This window comes from Pristiophorus japonicus, chromosome 1 (assembly GCF_044704955.1).
Source record: "Pristiophorus japonicus isolate sPriJap1 chromosome 1, sPriJap1.hap1, whole genome shotgun sequence".
Taxonomy (NCBI): domain Eukaryota; kingdom Metazoa; phylum Chordata; class Chondrichthyes; family Pristiophoridae; genus Pristiophorus; species Pristiophorus japonicus.
In genome coordinates this window covers 345804048-345826038 of record NC_091977.1, presented here as the reverse complement: position 1 = coordinate 345826038, position 21991 = coordinate 345804048, and the positions used below count along the sequence as shown (strand labels likewise).

The window sequence follows — 21991 nt, the reverse complement described above, 5'->3', positions numbered from 1 at the left end:
GTGATAATGGTGTCAGTGTTGAGTGAGAGTGATGACGGTGTCAGTGTTGTGAGTGAGACCAATGACGGTGTCAGTGTTGAGAGTGAGACTGATGATGGTGTCAGTTTTGTGAGTGAGACTGATGACGGTGTCAGTGTTGTGAGTGAGACTGATGATGGTGTCAGTGTTGTGAGTGAGACTGATGACGGTGTCAGTGTTGTGAGTGAGACTGATGATGGTGTCAGTGTTGTGAGTGAGACTGATGACGGTGTCAGTGTTGAGTCAGAATGATGACGGTGTCAGTGTTGAGAGTGAGAGTGATGATGGTATCAGTGTTGTGAGTGAGAGTGATGACAGTGTCAATGTTGAGTGAGAGTGATGATGGTGTCAGTATTGTGAGACTGATGACAGTGTCAGTGTTGAGTGTGAGTGATGACGGTGTCAGTGTTGTGAGACTGATGACGGTGTCAGTGTTGAGTGAGAGTGATGACGGTGTCAGTGTTGTGAGTGAGAGTGATGACAGTGCCAGTGTTGTCTGTGAGACTGATGACGGTGTCAGTGTTGTGAGTGAGACTGATGATGGTGTCAGTGTTGTGAGACTGATGACAGTGTCAGTGTTGTGAACAAGACTGATGACAGTGTCAGTGTTGTGAGTGAGAGTGATGACAGTGTCAGTGTTGTGAGTGAGAGCGATGACGGTGTCATTGTTGTGAATGAGACTGATGATGGTGTCAGTGTTGAGTGAGACTGATGACGGTGTCAGTGTTGTGAGTGAGACTGATGACGGTGTCAGTGTCGTGAGTGAGACTGATGACAGTGTCAGTGTTGAGTGAGAGTGATGACGGTGTCAGTGTTTTGAGTGAGGCTGATGACGTTGTCAATGTTGAGTCAGAATGATGACGGTGTCAGTGTTGAGAGTGAGACTGATGATGGTGTCAGTGTTGAGTGAGAGTGATGACGGTGTCAGTGTTTTGAGTGAGGCTGATGACGTTGTCAGTGTTGAGTCAGAATGATGACGGTGTCAGTGTTGTGAGTGAGAGTGATGATGGTGTCAGTGTTGTGAGTGAGACCGATGACGGTGTCGGTGTTGAGAGTGAGACTGATCACGGTGTCAGTGTTGTGAGTGAGGCCGATGATGGTGTCAGTTTTGTGAGTGAGACTGATCACGGTGTCAGTGTTGTGAGTGAGGCCGATGATGGTGTTAGTTTTGTGAGTGAGATTGATGACGGTGTCAGTGTTTTGAGTGAGGCTGATGACGTTGTCAGTGTTGAGTCAGAATGATGACGGTGTCAGTGTTGTGAGTGAGATTGATGATGGTGTCAGTTTTGTGAGTGAGATTGATGATGGTGTCAGTGTTGTGAGTGAGACTGATGATGGTGTCAGTGTTGTGAGTGAGGCTGATGATGGTGTCAGTGTTGTGAGTGAGATTGATGACGGTGTCAGTGTTGTGAGTGAGGCTGATGATGGTGTCAGTGTTGTGAGTGAGGCTGATGACGGTGTCAGTGTTGTGAGTGAGGCTGATGACGGTGTCAGTGTTGTGAGTGAGACTGATGATGGTGTCAGTGTTGTGAGTGAGACTGATGATGGTGTCAGTGTTGTGAGTGAGACTGATGATGGTGTCAGTGCAAATTATTCCAATGGCAGCAGACCAGCATTAAAATCAGCAGAGTCAAATTCTCATCTTTTGACAGTCCATGTTAATCAATGATGTTTCTTTCTGGTGCAAGGGAAATTTATATCCTTTAATTTTAATTGCATCATGTTGTCGTTAATAAGTCTCATGGTCTCTGATAGTTCTGCTCTCCACTGACCAAGAGGCATCTATTTGGGTGGATCTCAATCTAACGGAGGTAGAAGCTTGCAGATCTGATAAATACACAATCTCTACCACCTAGAAGGACAGGTGCAGCAGGCGTGTGGGAACACCATTACCTGCAGGATCCTCTTCAAATTACCCACCATCCTGACTTGGAAATATGTCGCAATTCCTTTATAGTCACTGGGTCAAAATCCTGGAACTCCCTCCCTAACAGCAGTGTGGGAGTCCCTTCACCACAAGGACTGCAGCGGTTGAAGAAGGCGGCTCACCGCCACCTTCTCAAGGGCAATTAGGGATGGACAATAAATGATGGCCATACCAGCGACGCCCACATCCCGGAACGAATAATAAAAAAAGAGAGCTCTGAGTAGAGGCAAAGTGAAAACCAAAACACATAATGATGTATTTATTACATTAATATATTGATATACAGCACCCGGGGAGCGCAATGCTATCAGACTATTATATTGTACAAAAATCTGTTTGTACAATATAAAAGGCAAAGCTGTAATCAAACAATCGGCTGCCTTTAAAGAGGAGATGGTTCAGGTACAGTCGAGGTACATTCCCATGAGGGGGAAAAGTAGGGCAACTAAACCCTAAGCTCCCCGGATAACAAAAGAGATCGAGAGTAAGATGAAGCAGGTTGAGAATACAAGTGAGAATCAGGCTGAATAAAGAAAAATCAGTGGGGAAGTGAAAAAGAAAATAACAGGGGCAAAGAGAGAGTATGAAAATAGATTGGCAGCTAACATAAAAGGAAATTCAAAAGTCTTCTATAGGCATATAAATAATAAACGGGTAATAAGAGGAGTGGGGTTGATTAGGGAGCAAAAAGGAGACCTACGCATGGAGGCAGAGAGCATGGCTGAGGTACTAAATGAATACTTTGCACTGTCTTCACCAAGGATCATAAAAACATAAGAATTAGGAGCAGGGGTAGGCCATTCGGCCTCTCGAGCCTGCTCCACCATTCAATGAGATCATGGCTGATCTTCTACCTCAACTCAACTTTCCCTTGATTCCCTTAATATTCAAAAATCTATCGACCTCTGTCTTGAATATACTCAAAGACTGAGCCTCCACAGCCCTCTGGGGTAGAGAATTCCAAATATACACCACCCTCTGAGTGAAGAAGTTTCTCATCTCAGTCCTAAATAGCTGACCCCTTATTCTGAGATTATGATCCCTGGTTTTAGACTCCTCAGCCAGAGGAAACATCCTCCCTGCATCTACCCTTCAAGCCCTGTAAGAATTGTCGATGTTTCAATGAGATCGCCTCTCATTCTTCTAAACTCGAGAGGATATAGGCCTAGTCTACTCAATCTCGCGGAGGTACTAGCCATAATCTGCCAATCCTCCTTAGATACTGGGATGATGCCAGAGGGCTGGGGATAATTGCTAATGTTACACCCTTGTTCTAAAAAACGTGTAAGGATAAACTCAGCAACTACAGGCCGGTCAGTTTAACCTCGGTACTGGGGAAGCTTTTAGCAATGATAATCAGAGACAAAGCCAACAGTCAATTGTACAAATGTGAATTAACTAAGGAAAGCCAGCATGGATTAAATCATGTTTAGCAAATTTGATTGAATTTTTTGATGACGTAACAGAGAGGGTTGATGAAGGCAATGCGGTTGATGCGGTGTACATGGATTTCCAAAAGGTATTTAATAAAGTGCCACATAATAGGCTTGCCAGCAAAGATGAAGCCCATGGAAACGAAATTGGCTAAGTGACACGAAACAGAGAGTAGTGGTGAATGGTTGTTTTTCAGACTGGAGGAAGATATACATGGTATTCCCCAGGAGTCGGTACTAGGATCACTGCTTTTCTTGATATATATTAATGATTTAGACTTGGGTGTACAGGGCACAATTTAAAAATTTGACGATGACACAAAACTTGGAGTATAGAGCATAAGAAATAGGAGCAGGAGTAGGCCATTTGGCCCCTCGATCCTGCTCCGCCATTTAACAAGATCATGGCTGATCTGATCCTGGGCTCAGTTTCACTTCGTTGTCCACTCTCCATAACCCTTCACTCCCTTATCACTCAAAAATCTGTCTATCTCCACCTTAAATATATTCAATGACCCAGCCTCCACAGCTCTCTGGGACAGTATAGTGAACAGTGGGGGGGAGAGTGATAGATTTCAAGAAGACATAGACAGGCTGGTAAAACATTTTGGTAGGAAGAACGAGCAGAGGCAATATAAACTAAAGGATACAATCTTAAAGGGGGTGCATGAACAGGGAGACCTGGGTATATGTGCACAAATCGTTGAAGGTGGTAGGGCAGGTTGAGAAAGTGGTTAAAAAAGCATATGGAATCCTGGGCTTCATAAATAGAGGCATAGAGTACAAAAGTAAGGAAGTTATGATGAACCTTTATAAAACACTGGTTTGGTCTTAACTGGAGTGTTGTGTCCAATTCTGGGCACCACACTTTAGGAAGGATGTGAAGGCCTTAGAGAGGGTGCAGAAATGATTTACGAGAATAATTCCAGGGATGAGGGATTTATGTTAGGTGGATAGACTAGAGAAGCTGAGGTTGTTCTCCTCAGAGCAGAGAAGGTTAAGAGGAGATTTGATAGAGGTGTTCAAAATCATGAGAGGTCTGGACAGAGTAGATACAGACAAACTTTTCTCATTGGTGGAAGGGGCGAGAACTAGAGGACACAGATTTAAGGTGATTGGCAAAAGAACCAAAGGCAACATGAGGAAAAACTCTCATTAAAGACCCAATCACATCTCATTAAAGATCCGATCATTTCATTAAAGACCTAATCACCTCATTAAAGACCCGATCACCTCATCGCTTTTACACAAAATAAACAAGATTCATTCTTCTGTCCATGTCTCTTCAGCAAGCTAAGAGTATTAAGATCAGATTCCTGAGGCTAGAACTTATAATCAGTGAAGTTCACATACATACAGTTAACGTGCTTGCATACTTCTGTGTATGTTATTTTTATGCAGGAGTTAATAACTTAAAATAAACAGGATAATGCCTGCATAAAAATAGAACACACAGGAATGTAGAATGAACGTGTTAAGTGTTTGTACAGGATTCAAAAGCTGATATATAAAAGGCTCAAATTCCATCTCATTACTATTATGTGAGTTTATGTGGTTAGTACATTTTCTAAGTCTCAATAGTGTAGAATAACCTTAGCAAGTTTCAACTCAATATATATCCCCAAATGCACAAGCCTGGTTATTAATGTAGAAGTGAAGAGAATTATCTTCTGTGTAGAAAGGAAGGTTCCTCACTATTAGTACCTGTATACATAACATAAGAAATATTATTTCATACCCTTGATGCAATGGTACACTTTGTCATGAAAACCTGGGTGAACTGCAAAGACCCTTGCATCAGTTCGATAGTATGGTTACATTAGAAATAAAGCTTGTGTATTTCTTTGAGTAAAGTTATGTCGCTTCTCAATTTAAGTGGCTTTAATATTTTCTCATGCATGGGAGTGTTCAGTTCTCTCATCCAATCCAATGCTCTATATGAAAAGTTTGCAATTACCTTGCTACTTATCTTATTCATTTGGTGTACAATTACCATTCTCTTTACCATTTACAGTCAACTTCCTAAAACATCAAGAGTAAAGTAATGCACCCACTGTTTAGTTGCGAACCCTGGACTAGAGCCAGCTGGGCTCAGTTGGTAACACTCTCATCTCTAAATCAGATGGTGTGACTTCAAGCCCTACTGTATTATCCAGGTGATACTTCAGTGCAGTACAGATGGAGTGCTGCATTGTTGGTGGTGCAATCTTCTGTCTGTGATATTAAAAAGAAAAAGAAAAAGAAACCAAAATGGGTGTAAAAGATACCAAGGCACTATTCAAAGATGAGCAGGAGCTTCTCCTGGGATCCTGGTCAACATTTCAACATGAAGAGCAGGGGGGTTATGCTTGAACTGCATAAAATACTGGTTAGGCCACAACTGGGTACTGCGTGCAGTTCTGGTCACCGCATTACAGGAAGGACACTGGAGAGGGTACAGAGAAGATTTACGAGGATGTTGCCGGGAGTGGAGAATCTAAGCTATGAGGACAGATTAGATAAGTTGGATTTGTTTTCATTGGAACAGAGATGGCTGAGGGGAAACCTCATTGAGGTGTATGAAATTATGAGAGGTCTAGATATAGTGGATAGAAAGGGCCTATTTCCCTTAGCAGAGAGGTCAACAACCAGGGGGCATAAATTTAAAGTAATTGGTAGAAGGTTTAGAGGTGATTTGAGGGGAAATTTCTTCACACAGAGTGTTGGGGGTCTGAACTCACTGCTGGAAAGGGTGGTAGAGACAGAAACCCTCACCACATTTAAAAAGTACTTGGATGTGTACCTGAAGTGCCATAACCTGCAGAGTTACGGACCTAGAGCTGGAAAGTGGGATTAAGCTGGATAGCCTCTTGTTGGCCGGCATGGACATGGATGGGCCTCCTTCCGTGCTGTAAACTTCTATGATTTCTCCCTCAATCAACACCATCAAAACAGATCTGGTCATTCATTCTTGGTTCTGTGTAGGTGTACACCAATATAAGTCACTGCGTTACAAAATAATCCATCGGCTCTGAAACACTTTGGGACTTATTGAGTATATGAGAAAGTACTGTATAAATACAAATTATTTATTTATTGCTGATGGTCGGGCAGCAGAAATATAAACACATCATTTTGCTGAATAAACAGCATCGTCATGAAACGTACCATACACAACACTATCTGTAGTAAAAACTCTCAAATGTTCTTTAGTTTATGATACACTCCAGTGAAAACCCTTTTCTCAAACCCAAACTGGTCCTGAATTGTCATTCTCACTCTTAGAGGCAGTAGCCAAGTACTCCCTGACGGGGACCGAAAAATCAGAAAAGGTGTCACCCTGGGCTGATTTTACACACAGCCCAGCATTAGCATAGACTTAGCTGTACTTATATTGTGACTACTTGTCTGCGACCAATAGCTGCAGTGTTGGTTCCAGCCAGGTTGTCCCCTCTTCTGCTACCCAGGAGAAAGCTCTGCCAGTTCTTGGTAACACATATGCAGAGATCCTCTCCCATTGGATAGAAGTGAAATATTTAGAGGACGCAAGCAGAAGTGTCTGAGCACTCAACATTTAAACCAAGCCAGGATGGTTTGAAGAGGGGCTAGGGCTCTGTTGAACAATTTGTTTCAACTAACTGGGTTAAGGAGGGATCAGGGGTCACAATCTCAAGTTACGTAAAGGCAGAACTAGGTTACGGTTAAGAGTGGCTTTTTTCCCAGAGAAGAATGGACCTCTGGAACAGGTTGCTGGCTAAGATGGTGAACGGTGATTCGCTGAATTCTTTCAAGCGGAAGCTGGAACTGTTTCTGGCTGGGGTTCAGATCACCTTGCACAAAAGGTAGGTAATAACATTAATCAAGAGATAGGTAATGTATAATTTTAATCAGTGCCAGTGTGGTCTCATGGACTAGTTTCAATTGCCTAAAGGGGTCGGAGAATAATTTTCCAGATTTTTTCCTCCCTTAATTGACGTTGATTTTTCACCTCTCCCAGGAGATGACATGGTTCTGGGTGGAATGTATTTATTGTGATGCATAAGACATCAGATTATAAGGTACAGGCTGGATGGACCAATAGGCCTTTTCCAGTCTGTCATTTTTCATATGATTGTATGCTGGATTTGCACTCCATGTGTTGTCAAATCTAAGCAGTGTGAGGCTGTCTGCTCTCGGGAATCTCATACTGCCTCTGGGGTCTGAGTGGGCCTCGACACTAGATCTCAGCTTTGCAGTAGCGTCAATGTTGCAGTATAAATGCACCTCTTCATGCATATTGCTGCCATGCTCTTAGCCAGTGATGACAAGTTGGACTTAGAGATCAAAAGGAGTGAGGAGAATAAATAATGGTACCATTTAAAATATAGTGAAAAATTTGACATAACCCGATTTCTCTCTAATTGAATATCTGGCTGTAGTCCATCCTTACAGAAAGCTGACAACAGCTGAGGAGCTTTGGCTCTTAGCCTGTCTCCTCATGCTGAGGATCCAACAGCATAGAGAACATGTTTACTATTACTTGTGATTCTCACCCTGAGTCTCCACAGCTCAACCTGGGATGAGATGCTCCCTCCAGTCCAGCACATCCGTGGGTGAGTTGGGGTTGTGGGTGATGGTGCGTATCAAGTTCTGTATTTAGATCAAGTGTCTCCCACAGGAAACACCCTTTTCACTTTAGTAATTCCACTTAATGCCTAAAAAGAATGATCCAAAACACTTGGCAACTGGAGTATTTTGTCTCCCATCTACACAGTGTATGGGAATCCTTTTGTGACTGAGGATGTCTCTCCCTTACATTTTCCTAATATGGCTGCCAGCTGCTTGATCTCCCAAGACCCCAAGGCTCAACAAGGTCCGATATACTGCCTGCTAACTCCACAATTATTTAACTTTGGAATAATCTCACAGCTGGAAAGTGTCCTCAGTAAGTACACTATCACTTCCTGCTGAGTTGGAATCCCCTCGATGCACTTCAGGTACCTAATTAATGCATGAAACAATTAATGGGGTGGGGAGTGTATGTAATGTGAAGCATAAGACATCGCAATGATATGACACAGGCTGGATGGACCAGTAAGCCTTTTCCAGTCTGTCATTTTTAGTATGTTCGTGTGATGGACTTACACTCCATGTGGTGTCAAACCTAATTCTTACACTGTCTCTGGATCTCTCCTTTGCAGCAACATTAAAGTTGCTTTAAAAACTGCAAGTCTGAATTAATGGCTTCATCTATTCTAGACTAAATCAACTGGCGGATCCTTGTAAATAGCAGCAAAATGCGAATGTTGGTCTGAAAGCTACATGACTGTCAGTTTATAAGAAAAGTTTTTTTTAACTGTGGTACAGATGAAGACAGATTTTAAATTAAAGATTTTTAAGTAAAATATCCAGTTGAACTAACTAATAAAAATACTGAGTCCTGGAGGCTGAAAAGAACACAGTACCTCATAAAGGAAATGTTTCCTCCCGCATTAACAGGAGCTACATAGCCCTGATTGATGTCAAAACAAGAACTTGTATTCATAAAGCATCCTATCATATCCTGACATCCTGAGATGTGCCAGTGATTCAAGACCATGGATTACTTTTGAAGTATCAATAAATATGGCAACCAATTGTGCACAGCAAGATTCTACAAACAGCAAATGAATGGCCAGTTAACCTGATGTTGGTTTAGGGAGGAATGCTGTATAAGATACTGGGAGAACCCCTTGCTCCTCTTCGATTAGTGCCATGGAACCTTCAATAGCCATCTGAACAGGGCCTCAGTTTAAGGTCCCATCTGAAAAACAGCTTCTGCAATAATGCAGCAGTCCCTCAGTGCTGCACTGCAGTGTCAGCCTACATTTTATGCTCAAGTCATTCTGACTCATAGTTGAGAATGTTACTAACTGAGCCAAGCTGACAAGAGGAGGTAGCAACATGGTGACACTACAGAGGAGGGATGGGGAAGGTTCGTAGTTAGAGGCAGGTTTAGTGGAGCAGACCTTACTCATGAGTTCATCCACTGATATGCCAGCTTTATCTGAAAGATAACAAATGAACACGGGAACAAAATTCTAACATGTAGACAAGGGCTGACATTAACTGTGCTGATACTGACCATCAATGTTCCCCGTAATTTTTGGGGGTGCACGGCCTCTTTAAGGGGCTCCATGGCCCATTCAAAGGTTTGCGAACTTTAATATTGACAAAGCCGTTCCCGGGATGTGCGGGACCGGCAGGGAGCTGCATGGCCTTGCAGCTTATAGGGAATGTTATTGACCATGTGCCCAGATAGTGCTTATGAACAGATGGAGTCCTTTGTGCCCTTACCCAGTGGGACAGGTAATGCTTTCCCCCCTCACACCGTGCACCACCACTCCCCCCGCCCACTCTATATGTTTCCTCACCTCAGTTTTGTAAGAACATTTCTATGTTTTTACATTACTTTTGTTTCTAACAAAGACCAACAGTAATGTAGACAGAATTGGTTCAAACTGTGCCTGTCTTTTCCCCTCAATAATTCTGACATTAGAGAGGATAAATTTCAGAACTAAGGACATTGTGCCGTAAAGATAAATAAACAAGCGAGGTGGAGAATTATTGAGCTTAAAGAATTATTAAGGTTGAAGCAAATAACCTTTTGAAACACAGACTTTTCATCACAGCAGTGGTAGTGTAAGAGCATCAAAGATTAATTTCAACAAAGCTATGGCTCGGGGAAAAGCAATGATAGGAAGTAACAGTTTGGTGTGAAAAGGCATGGGGCGTCTCTCTCACTTGCAATAAAAGAGAAGTTTTCTTTGAAATACACTTGTCTCACAATTTGTTATTTATGAACATTACAGTAAGTCAGGAAATAGACCATTCAGTAGGTTTGGACTTCTTTTCACGCGTGAGGATTCCTGGTAAGGTGGTGCTGAGTCAAAGAGATCTGCTTTATGTCATCTGGTAGGGTGCAGATATGAAGATAAGGCTGAAGTACTGCCACTGCAGTTGATCAGTCGATGAAGACATCCTGCAGACTCTGCCTTCTGATGCTCAATACCGCACGAGTGAGGATAGAGCCTGCTTTGCATTACAGGTGAGCTGGATGTCCTTAGAGTAGAACAGTGCCATTGTGGCACCCTGCTCCATGGGGAATCCAGGTATCCAGGAGAAGGCCCTGGCTCTGTGCCTCTGCTGCCTGGCAGTAATACTGAAGTGGATGAATTTGGCTACGCTATGAAAGAGGGCATTGCCACCTACCAGATTCAAACCCAGACAGCTCCCTGGTTAATGTTGCACAGATCCTCTGTGGCAGTCTGGAAGGATCGGCAGCCAAAGAGGTTGAGGGCTGTTGTCACTTTAATTGCCATGGACAGAGTAATGGAATAAGTCTGAAAATCTTTGTGATGAAGTTGGCAGAGAGACCGAATGACATCCTTGGAGGGGCACAGCTGGAGGATGCACAACTCCTCAGAGACATTCACGTAGGACTACTGTGGCCTGTATATACGTTGGAGAGTGCCATTCCTGGTGGGTGGCTGTCTTCTGCCATGTTGCCTGATTCTGCTGGCCTGGATATGGTACCAATGCCATTCCTCCTCCATTATGATGGCATAGAGTAGTGTGTCCATGGGGAAAGTCATTCCCTGGCCGAAGCCAAACCAAGTGTGGGTTTGGTGGAAGTGAAGGATCCATGAAAAAAATTCTGGGATGAGTTGTAAGCGCTACAGTAAAATGAAGTGCACGTACCAGTGATTTAAAAATCGCAGGAAAGAATTATTTTAAAAATCCTTGGAAGTCTGTAATCAGTAAATAAAGTTGGTGACCTCTTCAGCTCACCAACTCCTCACTTACACTAGGCTGAAGTGCAGGGGGAGCTGTTTCACCCTTTGTTTTTGGGTGTAAAGTAACAGGAGTGGCATAACTCCAGGAAAATTCCATTTACTGGAACAGTGCAGCTATACAAATGAGTCTTGAAGGACTTTGATGAGCATAAGATCTGCACCATAAGAAAGATTGAGGAAATTTGCATTTAGTGCAATAATGGCACATAAAGGAGGCCATTTCGGCCCATCATGTCCGCGCCAGCCGACAAAGAGCCACACGGCCCTCGGTCAACAGCCCTGAAGGTTACATATAAACCTATTAACAATGAACAATGGCAGAAGATAAAGAGCATCCGGCCCAACCAGACCGCCCTACACAACTGCGACACCTGACACCCCCTGCACCACAACATTCTACACTCCACCCAACCGGAGCTATGTGATCTCCTGGGAGAGGCAAAAAAAGATAAAAAACCTAGGGCAATTGGGGAAAAGAATCTAGGAAAATTCCTCTCTGACCCATCCAGGTGATCGAAACTAGTCCAGATCATCACCCTGGCCGTATTTGATTCCTTGCAGTTCTTACCATTCTATCTGTGCCAGCTAACAAGAGGTTATCCAGTCTAATCCCACTTACCAGCTCTAGGTTCGTAACCCTACAAGTTACAGCACTTCAAGTGCCCATCCAAGCACCTTTTAAATGTGGTGAGGGTTTCTGCATCCACCACAATTCCAGGCAGTGAGTTTCAGACCTCCACAACCCTCTGCTTGAAGAAGCCTCCTCTCAAATCCCCTCTAAACCTTCTACCAACCACTTTAAAACTATGCCTCCTCGTAATTGACCCCTCCACCAAGGGAAATAGGTCCTTGATATCCACTATATCCAGGCCCCTCAAAATGTTATACATCTCAATGAGGTCTCCTCTCAGCCTCCTCTGTTCCAATGGGAACAAACCCAGCCTATCCAAACTGTCCTCATGGCTAAGATTCTCCATTCCAGGCAGCATCCTAGTAAATCTCCTCTGCGCCCTCTCTAGTGTAATCACGTCCTTCCTATAATATGGCGACCAGAACTGCATGCAGTACTCCAGCTGTGGCCTAACCAGAGTAGTATACAATTTAAGCATAACTTTCCTGCTCTTGTATTCTATGCCTCAGCCAATAAAGGCAAGCATTCCGTATGCCTTCTTAACCACCTTATCCACCTGGCCTGCTACTTTCAGGGATCTGTGGATAAGCACTCCAAGGTCCCTTTGTTCATCTACACTTTTAAGTGGCCTACCATTTAATGTATATACCCTTTCCTTATTAGCCCTCCCAAAGTGCATTACCTCACACTTCTCCGAATTAAATTCCATTTTCACTGTTCTGCCCACCTGACCAGTAGATTGATATCCTCCTGCAGTTTATGACTTTCCTCTTCATTATCAACCACACAGCCAATTTTAATGTCATCTGCAAACTTCTTAATCATACTCCCTATATTCAAATCTAAATCATTGATGTTTACCACAAAAAGCAAGGGACCCAGCACTGAGCCCTGTGGAATCCCAATGGAAACATCCTTCCAGTCACAAAAACACCTAAAAACCATTACCCTTTGCTTCCTACCTCTAAGCCAATTTTGGATCCAACTTGCCACTTTGCCCTGGATACCATGGGTTTTTACCTTCGTGACCAGTCTACCATGTGGGAGCTTATCAAAAGCTTTGCTAAAGTCCATATACACTACATCGTACACACTACCCTCATTGACCCTCCTGGTTACCTCCTCAAAACATTCTATCAGGTTAGTCAAACATGATCTTCCTTTAACAAATCCGTGTTGACTATTCCTAATTAATCCTTGCCTTTCTAAATGTAGATTTAGTCAGTCTTTCAGGATTTTCCCCAATAATTTTCCCACCACTGAGGTTAGGCTGACAGGCTTGTATTACTCGGCCTATCTCTTTCTCCCTTCTTAAACAAGGGTACCACATTAGCAGTCCTCCAGTCCTTTGACACCATACCCAAATCCAAAGAGGACTGGAAAATGATGGTCAAGGCCTCTGCTATTTCTTCTTTTACTTCGCTCAACAGCCTGGGATGCATTTAAGAGCATAAGAACATAAGAAATAGGAGCAGGAGTAAGCCATATGGCCCCTCGAGCCTGCTTCACCATTTAACACGATCATGGCTGATCCGATCATGGACTCATGTCCACTTCGCTGCCCGCTCCCCATAACCCCTTATTCCCTTATCGTTTAAGAAACTGTCTTTCATCTGGGCCTGGGGACTTATCTACTTTTAAAGCTGCTAAACCCCTTAATACCTCCTCTCTCACTATGTTTATTTTATATAGAATTTCACACTCCTCCTCAATAGCAGTATCTGCATTGCCCCTTTCCTTTGTGAAAACAGACGCAAAGTATTCATTGTGAACCATACCAACATCTTCCAACTCCACACAAAGATTACCCACATGGTCTCTAATCAGCCCTACCCTTTCTTTAGTTATCCTCTTGCTTTTAATATATTTATAGATCAACTTTGGGTTTTCCTTAATTTTACTTGCCAAGAATATTTCATGCTCTCTCTTAGTATTCCTAATATCCTTTTTAATTTTACCTCTGAACTTTCTATATTCCGCCAAAGATTCTACAGTATTTAGCCGCCGGTATATGACATAAGCTTCCATTTTTTCTTAATCCTTCCCTGTAAGGCCCAAGACATCCGTGGGGTTCTAGAATTGTTATCCCACCATTTTTCTTTAAGGGCACATGTTTGGCCTGATGTCCTGGAGGAGATCTCTGGATCTCCTTCTTGAATGCTTCCCACTGTTCCGACACTGATTTACCTACAAGTAGCTGTTTCCAGTCCACTGTGGCCAAATCACTGCTCAACTTAGCAAAGTTAGCTTTTCCCCAATTTGGGACTTTTATTCCTGGTCTATCAGTATATGTAGTGCTCATAGGCATGCTATGGAATGTGAGAGAGGTCCTTATCCATAACTAACTTGAATATGAATCTGCACTAAAATGATAATTTCCTTGATGTTTTTGGTGCAACAAAGGCTGAAAACAATGGAGGAAATTTAGAGTATTTGCTTATTAAAGAAACAACTTGCATTTATCTATTGCCTTTCACCTCCTCAGATCATTCCAAAGCCCTTTACAACCAATGGAATACTTTTGAAGTGTAGTATCAGGCCAATATGCAGATTTTTTTTGAAACAAGTCAGAAACTAAATTAATCTAAGCTCACTGCCTCTTTTCAGTCATTATTGCTAACCAGCCCATTTGAAGTCAACAATACATAAATTAAAATCTTTAATGTCAAAATTCACAAGAGGGAGAATGACAGCAAATGGTCCTGTACTTTGAGTGCAGTCCCAGTTAAAAAGGGCAGTTTACAAAAAGAAGGACTTACAAAAATTAAGAATGAGAAGTTTATTAAAATTGTACAAACATTTGTTCCTCGGTTGCACAACAGCTAAGTGGTTCTCAAAGCAAAAGTACAATGTATACATACACTGCGACAGAGTGTTCGGTCTGAGTGAAAGTCGCATGAAGTTTCGGCAGTGTTCAAAATGCCAACGCTATCATAAAATTCATGATGGCAGTTCTAATTCTACATGTAGGTATTTACATTAAGAGGATTACACTTTATCAATGTTTTCACCAACAAAAATCTAAAAAATACTGAAAAATATTGATGGTACAGTGTGTATTTTACAAGATGCACTACAATGGTAAAGTTCTTTAAATCAGAGAATCAATAAACTTTAATACACAAGTTCCAAGCTGTCTGTGTGACACCTCAAACAGGAAATACTAAACAATAGAGTGCTAATCGCTTAACATCAAGCACAGCTATCAAGTCAGAATTTTGGCAGTATCGTTGGTCCCTATGTGTTAAACTGACACAAAAAAATAAGGCACATACCTTATAAACATCCAGCAAATAACATGCTGCTTTTCATGAAGGACAACCAATACGTTCTAGTTTACTAAACTAACTTAGAAATGATCACAGCTACTTTAGATTGCATACAGTACAATAGAGCCAAACAAACTCTAAAATAAATGTTCTAAAACTAGTACCTGCCTCCGTATGGCTTTCCTGACAGAAAATGAAACAAAAACAAAAAAACATTACAAATAAAACAAGTTAAAATAGTTTGATTCAACATCACCAATGAAAAACACTCAAGCATTCTGGCTGCAAAGCCTTCACATCACCTTTAAAACATCTGTAGGTCAACAGACTATTAATATCAACTAAAAGACCTACCTGAGTCAAAGACTTTTCTTGGCTTCGATTAAGAAGCTGGTCATATTAGTCAACAGTTTCACAAGCACAGTCACTCATAAAAACCTATTGCAAGGTAAAACGACACTTGTGAAAATGCTGACATCTGACAAAATGCACAACTTGTGGTCATTACAATAACTACAGGAAACAGTGCTTACGTTTGGCCTTATTTAGTGTTCTAAACATGCATATTAAACACTTACCTCAGCTCTTTTTTCAGTAAACAAAGTAAAAAAAAACACAATTGCTAACTTAAAATAAAACACTGATGCTGTTCAATTTCAAAATGTCACTGCAGTGGAAGATACATTCTCCCAAGCATGGTGTGTGGGGACACCTAAATTCAGACATCTTTATCCCATAACAGGGATGTAATGGAATGCATCTCTTAGTTGGGATGAAATGGTAAAAAAGTACATAGGTGGCTAAAGAAAAAAAAGGACCCTGTCCATAGGCTCATTTTTCAGATATTTATGGCATAACTGTTAGGAATTTGCTTTCTTCTGCAAGCGAAGTTAGCAAAGAGGTCATGTCGCCAATGGCCATATTTGTAGTGCTCATAGGCATGCTATGGAATGTGAGAGAGGTACGTGGGGTATTGAGGCGGGAAGAAGTCTGGGAGAGATTTTGCAGAATGCTTGGACTCAGGGCTCCTGAAATGAAGCTGCCGTGGTCTCCATCATCTAGGATTGCATCGAAATCAATCTGTACAGTATCTAGACTATTGCTGTCAACAGTGCTAGTCACTTGATTGGAACCTGGGGAAAGCAACTCAGAAGACTTGGAATGGCCAGCCTGCTGCAGCTGGCAGTCAGTCTCCTGACCAGTGAATAAGACAGTTTTCATGGCTTGTTGTTTGAAATTAGAGTTTAGGTTATAACCTTGACCGCTATAATGCTGCAAATTGGAGCACGAACTGCGCAGGGCCTGGAGTTGATCTTGCATCTCTGTCTTAATACTGGTCATCCTGTACATTTGGTTAATATTATCTACATTGCTATGCTGGTGCAGCACACGATTCGTCAGTAGACTCGGCTGCTTGTTGGCATTATGATTTGCATATATTTGATGAGCTTTTGCTGCATATGATCCAAACTGTTGATTTCTTGGATTATGAGCAATTTGTTGGGAACCTTGAAGCCCTAGAAATACAGCAGCTTGAGGTGGCTGATTACCTGATCCAGTAATGCCTGAACCACTGATGTTCGCCTGAACAGGTCTATTTATACCATTGAAATGTAACCCTTCCATCATCTGCTGATTGACAGCTTGCTGACACTGAATGAAATTCTGCACCATCATATTTCTGTTTTGCATCCCACTAGTCATCTTAGCAGATTGATGACCTGTTGGCATTGAAGAAAGTGTGGATCCGTCTTGGCTGTTATTGGCATGCAAACTGTTCAACTCCACCTCTTGGTTTGGTACATTTGCAGCATAAGGGAACTCCATGACTGCAGAAATAAACATCGGTTTGTTTAGGTTTCGGTTATGCTGCTGTCCTTTGTTTGTTTGGGGGTTCAAAGAATTACCTGCAATCATCATGTTCTGTTGAACACCATACGGAGCCACTTCCATACATTGTTGATAACCATTTGGCTGACCTGCAAATACATTCTGTTGAACCGCTGGCAGGTTTTGTTGAGGATTCGTTGTGTTAGTAAACAGTCCAAGTGCACGACTTTGCTGCACTGAACCCACAGCTCGTTGCCCGTACTTTTGTTTTTGAGGTGACATGTCAACACTTCCTGAGCTTACTTCATTCCACTGAATTGGCAGATCATCCTTATTTGTTTCGGAGTTTACCTGCGAGTTGTGGTACGGTTGGTTCGCTGAATGAGACTGGTCAAAAGCGGGCATGGTTCCCATGATATCTTGCTGTATTTCATTGGATGGCATGTTTGGCAGATGGTCATATATGTTCTGGCTTGACATATTTATTTCACTCTGCAAGTGATTGCCTGCTTTATTATTTTGTAAGCTAATGTACTGAACTACATCATCTGGCAAGATATCCTCATCAATATGACCATAGGTCTCCATAGCAATGGCCTCCAGGGCAACATTTTCACTGATACTAGGAGGGCAAGGGGAGTAGGTATTCCGATGGAGGTTTCCATCAGAGCGAGTGTAGTTCTGAAGACTGAGATTACGTCGTTCCATTGAAGGAGGCACAGGGAGAGGGTTAACGTTGTTAAGACTGTTATAACGATGTACCCGGGGTAAAGAGAAAGGATCCGCCACAGTTCTTACTGGATCACTGGCTCTTCTTATTCCATTGCCTGGTACATCGTGAGGCAACAAAGGCCTCCTGACATATCCATTGGGCCCCCCGTCACTGCATCTTCGAGAAACATTTACTTGAGGCAAGGGAAATACTCCAGTGTCTCTGTAGTCACCAAACAGGGCCATCCTTGTCTTTAAGCTCATCCGCTCCATATTTGGCAATGGAGTTGGTGGTGGTCCACCCGTGGCTGCGGCATATTTGGCTTTCAGCCGATAATGCTGTGCCGGAGTAAGGCTTAGTAGCCCAGGTAGCCCACCACATTGGCTGGCTTCACTTGACCGCCTGGATGCATCCGTTGAGATGGGATCATAGGAATCTGTAACACTCAGGTTGTTTGGTCGGCCTTCAGCCTGGGAGACCTCACTGGACCTTCTACTTGAAAGATATGGTGAAATGCCAGAAGACCTGCGGCTGCTCATGTAAGCGGAGCTAATGGTACTGGTGGTGCTGTCACGTCTCTCATTCAGCTTATTTAACATCGTGACTTCTGCATTTAAAAGTTCATTTCTGTTTGGCAGGATAGTCATGGACCCTCCAACACTAGAGCTGTCCAGCTGAGAGCCTGTGTGTAAATGGAAGATTTTAATTAGCAATTATAACTTTAAACAATTCTACTGTTAATTCATGTTCAACTAGGGAGAGCATCAATGCACTGTTAGAACGATGATCAGCTTAAAAAGGCAATATGTTCAAATCCAGAGCTTCTATAAGAGAGGAGTGAACCAGAATGAAAAGTGGTTAGATTTTAAAATTAACTTCTTTCACCTAACACAAATTTATATTTAAAGAGTCATAATTTGTAAAGTTTCAACACAGATTTGTGCCAGCACTTTCCTGTCATTTCAATGGATTTTTCCCAAATTTCTCAGTATTCCCCTTCATAATGCAGCTTTTAAAATCTATATTCAAACATCTGGAATGCTTTATAAGCATTCTCCATTTGTCAAGGAGCCCAAAACAATGTGCATAATATCAGTGCACTATGTTAGGGTGCAATATGTCAGGGCAGTATAAAGATGGCCAACTATAAAGACAGTTTTCAATAGGATACTATGCAATGCTCCAAAGGGAGCATCTACATGTTTGGAGAAGAAGGCACAGAGTTGATTCCATGCAATAGGCGAGCAAGACCTCATGCTGGAAGTGGAGTCTTGCAATCTTGTTACCTTAATTCTTTCATAAACTTGGAAGACCTATAATACAAAAGGGCCATTGAGAACTGTGATTTAGAAATCTGTCATAAGTGAAAAAACGTGGAAAAATACACCATCACCATGGAGATTTCCTGTTTATATTATGGATACAAATTGTTTCAGTGGGAGGTTGGAATCTTAGCCTGGTATTAAAATTCTTCCTTTACACCATTTTATAATACAGATATTGCAGTATAATTTAAAATATTTTACTACACTTTTCTTTAATATTCTCATTTATAAATTAATTATGTAGCAGGAAAGCTTTACCATTGCCACAAGTTACACAAGTAATGAGCATAATTCACAGCAGGTATCTGCTCGTGAGTCCTTTAGCTGTGCAACTATTTGTTGCTGACTAAAAATTAATGGCCCGAAAATTGCGGCCTCTCCGGGTACGAACGATGTGTGCACGCACCCGAAGAGGCGTTGCAAATGCCGGTTCTTGGCACGCGATGCACATGCGCCGAGAATTGGCTTTTGTGATCTGTCAAAATATCATGCACACATCCCCAGGAGAAAGACATTTGCGGGGCAGAGATTTGGGCTATTTGCCCAATTCTTGCCCAGCGAGTGTCCTTCAAACTCTTATGCATGGTAAAAGCAGGCATAACCCTGCTCATTAAGGCAAGTTTATTTTTTAACCCTATTAAAACATATTTTCAAAAAATTCCAAAAAACATTTTTTCGAAAACATTTAAATCACTTTCAATTAATTTTAAATATGTGAGGTGTTTTTTTATTTATTGTGTTGTGTTTCTGTGTTTTGGGGGGTATTTTCATTGATAGTAATACAAACAGAGCTCCCATTATCATCAATGAAAATATTACATTGTGATTGGTGGTCCAGGCTTACATTCCTGGGATGTGTGAACCCATACGCCGGGCTGCGGAGCTAGGCCTTGAACCGCAAGTCTACGTTCCTTCGGGACCACCAGGCAATTTCAGAAAAAAAAATTTGGTCAAAGGTGTCCGCCCGCAGGAAGCCTCCGAAAGCAATTTTCGGACCAATAATTTATTTCTTCAAATCGCCTGTAGTTTACACTTGGTACAATTATAATAGTCAGGCTATTCATAAACCACTTTTAGAGGCACTTTGGGCTCAATTTTCCCCAAAGCATTTTTTTGGCGTACTTGAAGAGTTACGCCCAATTTTTGGGGGCCTAAGTATGCCAAAATAATATATTCTCCGTTTCCCCATTGGATTTCTTCATTTTGTCCTGGCGTAACCCGACCTTTAGTTTTGGGGATGGAGCCTTGATCTGCGCCAAAAAGATCGGGCTGCCATGCTAACCAGGGACACAATGCGAGCTGAGGCTGCAAAGTGAAGCATACAGCCAGCTCCCAACACATTAAAAGAATTGAAAAACACATAGCAGCAATTAACTCCAACCCCGCCCGAAGGGCTTGCCGGTCTGGTCCCATTCTCGGTCGCCGGTTCAATTCTCGAATATTCGCTCTCTCTCTTATGTGTGTGGGGACCGAGAATGGGACGACGGCCTTTCTTGTGTGTGTGAGTGAACCGGGGACTGAGAATGGGACCGGGCGGGAAGTAAGTTGCTGCTTTGTATTTTTCAATTCTTTTAGTGTGTCCGGGCAACTGCTGCGCCAATTTACTTACCTGCGCCGATTTCCTTAACTCTCCGCAAGGTTTTTCTGGAGAGGCCACATACGCTGGCCTAAGCAGAACTGGAATAACTCTCAGCTGGCCAAACTTCACAAATAGCCAAAATTGGCATAGGTGGCTGGTTCCGTCCCCTTTGGCTGTAAAAAAAATCGTAACTAACTGAGTTATGCTGGTGCAAGTTGATTGGGGAAACTGTGGTTGTTCAACTTAGGCCAAAAAGAGCAGCCTGTTCCAAAAAAACGGCGCAAATCACTGGGGAAAATTGAGCCCTTTATGAGGGAGCATTTTGTGTGCAATGATGTAGAGGGATGTCAGTGCTGTGCTACGACATTTTAGGCATCCAATGTTAGCACCAAACACTTCTGAGTCAGGCATACCACATCTCAAGTGCAAGGAAAGCATCTCCCTGCTCTGTCACCTCACTGCACCACAGTTCCAATTTCAGAAGAGCGCCTTCTGCAACACTAGTGTCACATTTTTCTATTTCATACACCAACCTGCGTGTTGGCCAGTTTGTGAGATTGCCAATTGGGAGGATAGGTTGTTGCAATGAACCCCACCAAATTTACTTTATGTAGCACCCCTACAGGCAGCAAAGTGAGAAGACATTCACATTGCCATTCTAGGCTCGAATTGAACCCATGGGTCATTTTTTTCCTTTAAGCTGCAATAGTAATTGTTCTAAAAACAGGCCAAAAGTACAATGACCCATTCATTTGTCTTCAGTCTATAGAATCTTAACACTATTGCATTTCTGAGCACTGGGTGCAATGTTCAGCTCTAGCATCCCTTTATTATTGCTACCCTAGCTTTTTAAAAAACTGAGATATGGAAATCAACCAAATCTGTAATTATTTCCAGTATTAATCAAGGGACACTTGCCATTCCAGCAAATCAGCCATTTGTTTTAAAAATTGACTGATTCAAAATCTCTTCCTCCTCTGCCTCTAGCCATTTTAACGCAAAATATAATTAAATATCCTGCAATGATTGTAGGCGAGATACCTCTCATCTCTGCACTTTTAAGGGCTAATTCAATGCATCACTATAAAGCTGCAGCTGCTTCCTTACCATTTCCTATAAGAGGAGGCAAAGTTGTGTTTTTGGTAGCTGGCACAGTGTTGATTCTGGGAAGAAGTCCATTGACTTGTTTCAACCTCTCCACCTTTAGCTGCTCCATCCACCTGGTCCCTGTCAAATTCCTTCTGGCCTGCAGGCCTAATGCTGTAGTTGCTGTGGATACTGTAGAGTCCATGATTGGTGCCTCATCAATGGCGCTGAGATCTCCCACACTGCCTCCGCTATTCAGATTAAGCTCGATCCCACTGTTGGAGTGGTTGCTGAAGGGGGACGGTTCACTGCTGCATGAAGACTGACCACCAGGGCTTGGCTGAGATGTCTGTAGGGGAGAAAGGAGCAGATGAGTTGCTTTGGCTTT

General features: G+C 42.4%; 1 protein-coding gene across 1 annotated transcript in view; it reads right to left on the bottom strand.

Moving 5' to 3' along the window:
* Positions 1-14800: 14800 nt before the first annotated feature.
* The window catches only part of LOC139273346 (transcriptional activator GLI3-like), a 520381-nt gene continuing 513190 nt past the window's right edge, over positions 14801-21991 (bottom strand). Inside the window, exons 14-15 of the mRNA XM_070890175.1 lie at positions 21625-21952; positions 14801-18295 (exon numbers count right to left, since the gene is read on the bottom strand). Of these exons, the coding sequence (XP_070746276.1) occupies positions 15918-18295; positions 21625-21952 (2706 nt within the window). The 3' untranslated portion in view covers positions 14801-15917. The remainder of the gene's footprint in view (positions 18296-21624; positions 21953-21991) is intronic.